The 10,138-nt window shown below is 45.9% G+C and overlaps 1 protein-coding gene across 2 annotated transcripts in view; it reads right to left on the reverse strand.

Annotated features, from left to right (window-relative positions):
- Positions 1-7,636, reverse strand: part of LOC134528241 (UBX domain-containing protein 4) — a 30,875-nt gene extending 23,239 nt beyond the window's left edge. Inside the window, exons 1-3 of one of the 2 annotated variants that reach the window (XM_063361681.1) lie at positions 7,390-7,636; positions 7,153-7,287; positions 1,295-1,444 (exon numbers count right to left, since the gene is read on the reverse strand). In XM_063361681.1, the coding sequence (XP_063217751.1) occupies positions 1,295-1,444; positions 7,153-7,287; positions 7,390-7,471 (367 nt within the window). In that variant the 5' untranslated portion in view covers positions 7,472-7,636. The remainder of the gene's footprint in view (positions 1-1,294; positions 1,445-7,152; positions 7,288-7,389) is intronic. The other variant, XM_063361682.1, reaches the window with a different exon arrangement.
- Positions 7,637-10,138: the final 2,502 nt, after the last annotated feature.

Genomic DNA, 10,138 nt, shown 5'->3' on the forward strand with positions numbered 1-10,138 from the left:
AAAAATAACCTCAAAATTACAAGTAATACTCAGATGTTGCCTAAAAATAAAAATCATGTTAATGTACATACAGCATTATTATGGAGTTTCGGAGTTGTGATACAATCCCTACGTTGACCTCTAGACTACCACGGCAGGCAGTTCAGAGGGATTTGCTTGCAAATAACTGAGCATTCAAATGATTTATCACTGACACTATTCACCTACCAAAACAGTTCCTCACTCAACTCTTCCCTTTTAAATTTATTATAAACAATTACGAGTAAATAACCAAGTATAAAAATATTTTGAGATCAGGTAGTATGTTTTATCCCATCTATTAAGAATATCAAGAATCAATAACTTAGGATAAAAAATGGGTAAATATGTAGTTTAGCGGTATTTGCGAAAATAAATGTTAAAAATCTGAAAATACTTTTATTATATGCTCTTTAACTTCCTCTTTTCATAAAACCCGGCGGAGATAAGAAATTCCAAATACTTTAGGAGATATCGAATTTTTTAATTTTTATAGTTGGGCAATATTTGTTAAAAAAAAATTTTAAATTCCGAAAATACTTTTATTCTATGCTCTTTAACTTCCTCTTTTCATTAAACCCGGTGGAGATAAGAAATTCCAAATACTTAGGAGATATCGAGTTTTTTAATTCTGATCACAATACCTGTGCATTCAAGCGGCATTCTTCATTGTTTCTTGTTTACGAGTATGAATTTTTTTTTCGCGACGTAGGTGAATGACTACATCATTTTCTACTAATGGCAAAGGAATTGTACCCGCCTCTAACTTAGGTGAGTTTTTAACGTTTCAAATTTTAATGTTTAATTTGTTATTTCGATATTGTTGCGCAAGTAATAATAAAAAAAATTACGTGAGTTCCTACTGTTCATCCTTTGTCCCGGTTTGTTTGGTCAGGTCAGTTACATTATAAATACTTTAAAACTAAACAACCATTAAAATTAATTCATATTATTTTTAATGTCCGCTTAGTTTGAAAGTATTTATAATGTAGCTGACCTGACCTAATCGACCATTTTAATTAATTAGGCATTCACAAACACATAGCAAAATAAAAAAATGGCGACGGTCGAATGATAAACACAGGTCTTGTATTGAAAAATAAGAACGGCGATATCTCCTAAAGTATTTGGAATTTCTTATCTCCGCCGGGTTTAATGAAAAGAGGAAGTTAAAGAGCATAGAATAAAAGTATTTTCGGATTTTTAACATTATTTTTCAGAAATACAGCTAAACTACATATTTACCAAAATAATAAATTTGAAGAAATAAACATACCTGGCATACCAGTTTGAGCATGTTTGTGTTTTTCTAGCACACCGTCAATCTTCTTTGCCAAATCGGGAACTGAAATCTGTCCTGCCACAACTTCCACTGGGACACCATTTCCCCCAATGAAAAATATGGATGGCACAGGAACAATGTGGTCTGTAGTTATTCAGGAAATTCAATACCAAAGAAGAAACATTTTACAATTCAAACTATGTATAATTTAAAAAAAAAAACTGCATGAAGTCTCATGTTCCCTCAAAATAGAATATCTAATATGAAAATACACACACAAATATAGCAAGGACACACTTGTACAAAATTAACTAATTTATGCTGTAAAAAAACAAAACATGAGTGGCGGTCATTTGCTTATCCACACGAATGAGTAGACATTAATTCGAGTTGATAGAAATTACAATCAGTCTAGACAGATGTGAAACAGAAAATCCAAATAAACCTAACTGAAAAGTTTGTAGCCAAATAAACCTAACTGAAAAGTCTGTAGAACAATAATTGGCATATCCTTTGGCGCTACTTTCCCCTGCCCACCGAAGTCCCAAAGCACGCAGACACCAACATTTCCGGACGCGTTCCAACCTGTATTTAAAACACTGATAACCACAGAGCAGTAACTATTGCAGGTGATTTCAAACATTTCTGCCTTTAAAACTCATGGTACAATGAGTCAATATCCTGTATTTAGACTGACATATTGATCTCCCCAATGCTTTACAGGACATAATGAATTGATGCCTTTCAATAATTTATGGAGAAAAAATTTGAAAATGGTTCTATTGGTCAGCACAAATGTCTGACTATCCTGCAAAGGAATTTTATCAATTTACACTACATAATACTCTGTAAGTGGGGAGGGCAACGAAGCTGTGGAAAATAATGGCATTTAAAGAATTAAAAACAATAAATATTAAAATAGTGTTATTGTTTAAACACACCAACTTCAATCATGTTTCCATAAATTTATTAGTTTTTAAATTGCTAACTCACATTATTTTCCCATCACAAATAAAGTTTCACATAACTCATTCAGAACAAAAAACTCAATTTTATTGAACTCCTGGTATTTTTTTTTAGTACACTATTTCAAATACTGATAACCAAACCAACGTTTTTACTATCGCCAAACATACAAAAACTTAACTTATAGAGAAAAAAAGATTAGAAACAAATCTTTGCAAATGTGGTGTTTAAAATACCATGTTTGGAGTTATGTATATACTCTTCCAGAGAAGCTGCTCAGTTCAACTAACCTCCCTGATGATGAGACTAGCATGATTGTACTTCAATTTGTGGTCGATTGTATGTAGCTTGTACATAAGCAGTAATTAGTTACTTCTGTAACTATTTTATGGAAAATTGATTTTTTATGAACATCTAAATATGTATTTAAGTACCAACTAAAACAGTATTGCATTACAAACAAATTCCACTTTCCATTTTTTACTGTACCAGCCCGCATCACAGGTTCACAATAGCCTAGAGCGCACAATGTTTATTGGCAGCTAACATAATAAAAATTAAAAAAAAACAGAAAATAATAATTAAATAATCACCAAATTAAAATTAATAATTTCCATCATCATGGCTCTGCACTGCTTATCTGCTGCAGAACTACAGTCAAGTAACAGGCATCTAAACTAATGACATGCCAAATCCTTTATCGGCTTAGTATTACTTATTAACCTGCAATTGGGCTTTCACCCGGTGGCAAGAACTCCCACTCACTCCCCTCTCCCCCCCCCCCCTCCATCAGCTTTCTCCTCAGCTCCCTCCCATCCCTGACCTCCACCATTTCCTCCCCCAGCCCATTCCACTCCCTCCCCGTCCTCACCAGGAAGGTGTTCCGCCCTCTCTCTGTCCGCCTCCACACCCTCTGGAGCTTACATCTGTGGTCTCTTCGTCCTCTGTACTCCCCTCTATGTACTTTGCTTCCCAATTGCCCCCATCCCCCTTCCCCCTTCAGCACCTTGAACATCCTGACCAACCTTTCCACTCTTCTTCTCCTCTGTAACGTTTCCCACCCCAACTCCTTAATCATTTCCGTTGGGCTATGCAGTTTCCCATCCTGCCCCTCCCTCCTTCTCCACATTCCCATCACCCACCTAGCCGCTCTGCGCTGTACCCCTTCCAGCTCCTTCACCTCAGTCACCAGGTAGGGGTCCCAGACCGCCGCCGCATACTCCAACATTGGCCTGACCAATGTGGAGTATGCCTTCTCCTTTGTCCTCCTCCCAGCTCCCTGCAGGGTCCTACCAAGCAACCCCAGCGCCTGCCTTCCCCTCCTGACCACCCCCTCTATGTGCTCCGCCCATCCTAGGTCATTTTTCAGTGTCACCCCCAGGTACTTATATCCTGCTGCCTCTCTTATCTCCTGCTCCTTCCAGTAATATACATTTCGTGTGACTTTCCTCCTCTTTGTAAATCTGACAACTTTTGTCTTACCAACATTCAAGGACATTCCATTTTTCTCCGTCCATTGCTCCAACCTTATCAAGTCCTCTGCTAAACATCCCCCTTCCCCCACAACCTCATACACTACACAGTCATCTGCAAATAGCCTCCATCTGGCTTTCATGCCCTCCCCCAGATCGTTTATCATAATTGTGAACAACAGAGGCCCCAGCACACTCCCCTGTGGCACCCCCGACGTCACTTCCCCCTCCTCGGAGCTTTCCTCACCCACTCTCACTCTTTGTCTTCTATTCCTCAGGAAATCACCCACCCAGTTTACCACCCTTCCATCCCTCACCAGCAACTCAACCTTTTCCATTAACCTCCTATGGGGGACCTTATCAAACGCCTTTTCAAAATCTATAAAGATTGCATCTATCTGCTTCCCCCCGTCCACCGCTTCCACCAGGTCTTCCAACAGCCCAGCCATCTGGGTCTCGCATGAAAACCCCATCCTGAATCCATGCTGCCTGTTATCCACCCACCCCAGATCTTCCATTTCCCCCTTTACGTACCTTCCTACCAACCTCTCCATCACTTTTCCTACACAGGACGTCAGACTGACCGGCCTGTAACTTCCTGGCTCCGCCTTATCATTTCCCCCCTTGTAGATGGGAACTACCACTGCCTCCTTCCATTCCATTGGTAGTTTCCCCTCCTCCAGAGACTGCTTGAAAACCTCCAACAGGTACTTCCCAATCTCCCTATCACCCAACTTCAAATGACTATTCCCTATACCATCTGGCCCAGCTGCCTTTCTCCCTTTCAACCTCCTGATCACCTTAATTACATCTGTCAGTCGCAGCTCAAAGGCCTTCCTGCCCATTAAACTGTCGTCCTCTTTACCCTCCCATGCCTCCCCCTTTGTAAATACTGCCAGATATTGCTCCTGCAGCAAGTCTGCCTTTTCCCTGTCCTCTGTATATTCCTGCCCCCCTCCTCCTCTGAGAACCCCTATTCCCTCCTCACCCTTCACTCTTCTTATGTATCTGTAGAGCTCCGTCCCATTTACCGTCCCCCCTTCCCCCATCAGCTGTTCCATGTAAGCATCCCTTGCTTCCCGCGATTTCCTCCCTAGTTCCTTCCCAAGCGCCTTCATTTCCGCCTCTATCTCCTCTCCCCCAAGCTTCCTTGCCCTCGCATGCAGCCTCCTACATTTCCTTTTCAACACTATCAACTCCCTTCCATAGTAGGGAGGGTCACCTCCTTGGCCTACCCTCCTCTGAGGTACAAAACGTGTAGCCATCTGCAGCAGAATATTTCTTAAGGCAGCCCATCTACCTTCGAGGTCCTCTATATCTACCCATCTACTGTATTCCCCCTTCAGGAATGCCTCTGCCCCCACTCTATCAGCCTTACCCCAACAGTTTACCACGTTTCCCCTCCTTACCCTTGTCTCCCTCCAGCCCACGTCTAACTCCACTACTGGGATCCTGTGGTCACTGATGCCCTCCATTACCACACTTCCCCTGACCGCCTCCATTGGTCTCACAAGTACCACATCCAACAGGTTCCCGTCATCCTGCTCTCCTCTCCTGGCACCTTTTCTGGTGCTTTCAGTCACCACCTGCTCCAGTCCTCTGTTTGCCAGTTGAGATGCCCATCTCTGTTCCCTTGACCCCATCCCCTCCGGCCCCTTTTCCCATGCCACCCCTGGCATGTTCAGATCCCCCGCCACTATCACCCACTTGCCTTCCCCTAGCATGTCCAACCTGTCCTGCACCTCCCGTATGGCTTCATCCCCTTGCCCTGGTGGCCGGTACACCGCAATCAGCCGTACATTTTTCTCTCCTACCTGGAACTGCATCTCCAATAACTCCGCTCTCCCCCCAACCCATACAACCCTACCACAGAGTCCCTCTCGCATGCACACCATTACCCCTCCTCCATTCCTGTTTCTGTCCCTTCTAAATATTTCAAAGTGTGCTCTCTTCAGTTCCCCATCTCTAATTTCCTCGTCCAACCATGTCTCCACCGCTACAATGATATCCGCCCCATAGGCTTCCACCCTGCCCCAGAACTCCTCCACCTTCTTATATATACTTCTACAGTTTATAACTGCGACTTTTACATATTGGCATTTTCCCCCTTGCGCCTCTGTCCCTTCCGCCCTGATACGAGTGCCCCTTCCCCTTAGAACCCCGATTTCCAGCACTCTTGCAGCCCTATCCAACTCCACCCCCCTCTTTCCTCCTTCCTCGCTCCCCGTCCAACCAATCTGAGTTTTGTTGACTTTAGCTGTCACCTCCTCCCTAGCATTGCTATCAGCACTATATTCACAATCACCCCCCTTCTCTCCACCTTCCTCACTATCTAGTTGCTATCTTCTTCCCTGCTGCTCAAACCTTGCCCTTTCCAAATGGCCAGAAGTCTCCCTTCCTAGCAGGTCTCCTAGCATCCATTTTCCCCTCTCTGTTAGGTGAACCTGATCCCTGCCCACACAGTCCTGCCCCACCCATTTCCTGCTATCTACCAACATGGCTCCCAAGTCCCTACACACCCTCTCATACACCTCGCTGACCGCCGCAGCCTTGACATAGTTTATACCCCTCCTTACTAGTACCCCACTGACCACAACTCTGGCTACAGGGAACTTCTCCTTCACCTTGCCCACTAGCCCCCTCATATCCTCCTCTACTTCCCTCCCCACCACTCTACCAGCCACATCATTTCCCCCTACATGAACAACCACCACCTTAACTTTACTGCTTCCTTTCATGCAGCCTACCCTCTCCCCCAAGTTCCTAATCTTTGCACCCCCAAACGCAGCTTTATATATACTTCCTTTCCCCACCCCCTGCAATTCTACCCCCTTCACAATAGAGCTGCCCAGGAAAATCACTTCGGGCTCCTGTCTAACTATTGTACCCCTTTTCGTATCCCTGCCCTCTTCATGCCTGTTCACATCTACGTTGCTTGTACCCACAGCCTTACTGCCGGCCTCCTCCCGCACCCTCCTTGCTACCCCTTCATTCTGCAACCTGACACCTGTTTCCTGAACTTCCCCAGTACATGCCTCTGCATATGTGGCCTTAACAGCTTGAGTCCTTACTTTCTCCCTTCTCCCTCCCTTCCAGCTCCTCCACCCTCCTGCGCAGCCTATCTAACTCCACATCTGCCTCCTTTCTCATCTGCCTTTCCTTCTCAACTTCCTCCTTTGTCCTCTTCAGCTCGCACTCTAGCCTTTCGACCCTTACTAACTTACTAGTGTGAAGTGGCCTTACTATATGGCCTGATTATTTACTGAGTTTTGGTTTTATATTAATTTATTAAGACTAATATACATGAACACCTTTATAACAAATTGTATACAAAATGTACGTCAATTTACATTCTCACACATACTGCGAGATCATTGTAAAAACGGCTTAAATATTACTTCTTTAAAAGGATACAAATTTGGGAAAACTGCGTGTACAGTTGAGAATCACTGGATAGCTTGATGGCAACGAAATCGTTACTTTCTAATTTGGATGAGACTTCCGCACTGTTGATTGTTGCAGCTATATTTTGAGATATTGGATCTGGTCCTATTACAATAAAACATAAACATTAACATCAATTTCTAAACTCAAATCAGAGTTTTTTTTATATATATATTTTTTAAATAACACAACTGTGACCAAACTAACCTTCAACAAACACGACAAACACTGCATTTTTGGATTTCGCGGATGTGACAGCTTCTGAAATACCTGCCTCAAACCAACGCATTCTAATATTAGGAATTTTATAAATAAAGGCGATGATAAAATTCAATTATCCAAGGGTAAAGACTAAACACAATTGCAATAATCCACAAATATTACGAAAACCATCAGAGTATCAAAGACGTCAATTAAACGAATGACAGACGAATTTTAACATTATTGCCAACATAACATGCATGCCATCTAAAAGTTTCAATGTTGTTTGGTCATAGAGGAACGTAATTAATGTAAGACCATTGAGCTTGAAAGTTTAAGAACTGAAGTCAATTTGCGTTTTGAGCCGCCCACTCAGATGAGCTAAACGGATGGTTACATAGTTATAATAGGTCGAAATGAATGAATGGACGAGAATCCTAGAAATGGTTATGTGGTTATGATTGTACAAACCAGTTAGCTAAAAAGTAGAATAGAGTGACATTTATTACATAAGTTTGACGCCGTCGTCGGTGCTCCCTCTGAGAGCACAGGCCGTTATGTGTCCTCAACACCTGATCAGTGCCGCACCTCGAACGCGCCCGTGCGCGCAACATAGTGCAGTGCCCCGAACGGCGTGACGTCAGTCACGGCCCCCTACGAGTGCAAAGCGCCCGGCCGGGTGTGGCACTAAGCAAGGGTATTATTTATTCATGCATTTGATAATATAAACAGAAACTAATAAATCTAAAACCATCAATAATTAACGTTAAGTTAATAATCATTTTATAAAGGGTTATCATTCACAAAACTGGCCGAAGTCATCTTCCCGCGCTCCGCAGTTTTCCCGCGGAATTTTCCCCCTCCCTGGCCCCGGCGGCCAGAGAGGTTAGTCAGTCGCCATCCAGCACTCGCCCGGGCCGGCAGCCCAGGCACGGGGAGCTCTCAACTTTCGCGCCAACATCCAGTAACTACAATAGGTAATTATAACCAAATCGTTTTATTTCAGCTCCCCGGTCGGCCCGAATCGACCGTTCGAGATCCCGCGCGGTCCTTTAATAAAATGTGCAGTCCAACACAGGACTTTAAGTATAATACGTAATTGACTAGGTGGCCCATCGTGGCACCTGCGCCTCACACTGTAAAGTCCCACATCGGGACGTAGTCCGTCGTCCACGCAGGGCGGCACTGCGCCAAACGCGTTACCAAACTTTCAGACGAGTCAAAAAACTGGGACGTGCCATGGCCACGTGTGTGATATCCTGCAAGATTCCACCGTGTCCGTACCCAGCGTAACGTGGCCCTCGCCACCACGCGGAGTAGCCGCCTGTGTATACCCATCTGTGCGGGACTAACCACAGTGATTATAGTGTAGTGTGTTATCTTAAGTAATTTTGCGGGACCTATCGCCCACACATTTCACGTTGCGTCCACGTACTTTCACATAAGCCGGAATAGGTTCATCGTGCGCGGAGCTTAGGTCGACGATGAAGCGGCCAGTTACGTGAGCGTGTAACGTGTAGATTGTGCGACGGAATAAAACAGCTAAAAGTACGTGTGTGTTTTATTAATAAGGCGTCCTGGGAGGCCATAACAGCCCGGGGGGCCCTTTGTCGACGCGTCCCTGCCTGCAGCCACGAGGCCAGGAACCCCGCCCTTGAGACCCAAAATTAATTAAACAGTTTAAATTCACGTAAAATTCAGATCAGGCAACGGGGACGGCGTCAAAATGGCGCTCAACTAGTGTGGCTACAACATCACCAAACTCTTTCGACAAACAAGCCAAGAAAACGAGACGGAAAAATTAGCAGACAAAGGGCTCGAGTAGGGATAGGGCAACAGCGCGCAACGTGGCAACACCGCGCGCCGGAGCGGCGCCGCGCCAGCACGATAAGCCAGGCCGAGACCAGACATCACCCCTCCCTCGCCCCTCCACTCTTGCTATCCACTCGCCTACCACCCCCGCTCGACACCTCCGCCCCCACCCCACTCACCACCCTCGCTGTTCACCCCTCTCGCTCTTCACCCCTCATCCGCCCGCACAAAAACCCCGCTCCCCCACCCTGCGCCACTCTTCTTCCACCGGCAGTCAGCTGTCAACAGACGTCATGCAGCCACGCCGCCACGGGCTCCCGCGAGGCAGGAAGCGAGCGAGCATGGAAATGAACTCTGTTGGTGAGGGGAGGCGAACCCCCCTACCTGCTCGCGCCCAGCCATCGACGTCCCCACCCGCCGCTCGGGTCGGACAGCCGCGAGCCAAGCACAGTGGAGCAACAAGGTCGTAAGTCACCACGAGTCTCTGTAGATGAACGACTTCCAGGAGGCCTACGAGGCATGGGCAAGCGAGGGCTACCCATGCCCAGGGTACAACTGGGAGTACGAGGAACAGGACGAGTGGGAGGATGACGTCACCGCAGAGTACACTGAGGGGCCGGAAGTAGACTGGATGCCGCCACGAGTGTACCACATGACACAGCACGCATCGCCGCTTCCACACACGGCCAACCACCACGCTGCTGTCGCGGCCAAGATTCCGCCCACTTTACGAACAACCGAGACGTCCATCTGCCACTCGTCGCCGCCCCGACATCGCCACCGACGCCGCCCCCGCCATATGGGGTGGAGACATCACCACAGGCGGAGGGAGCCACGCCCTTCCAGCCCATGTGTTACAACTGGCGCGCGGGGGTCGGGTGGACACGTCAGGCCGAAGCAGACCCGCCGCCTCCGACACCGCCCCCTGTTGTGCTCAGGTGCC

This window comes from Bacillus rossius, chromosome 1, assembly GCF_032445375.1.
Source record: "Bacillus rossius redtenbacheri isolate Brsri chromosome 1, Brsri_v3, whole genome shotgun sequence".
NCBI lineage: Eukaryota > Metazoa > Arthropoda > Insecta > Phasmatodea > Bacillidae > Bacillus > Bacillus rossius.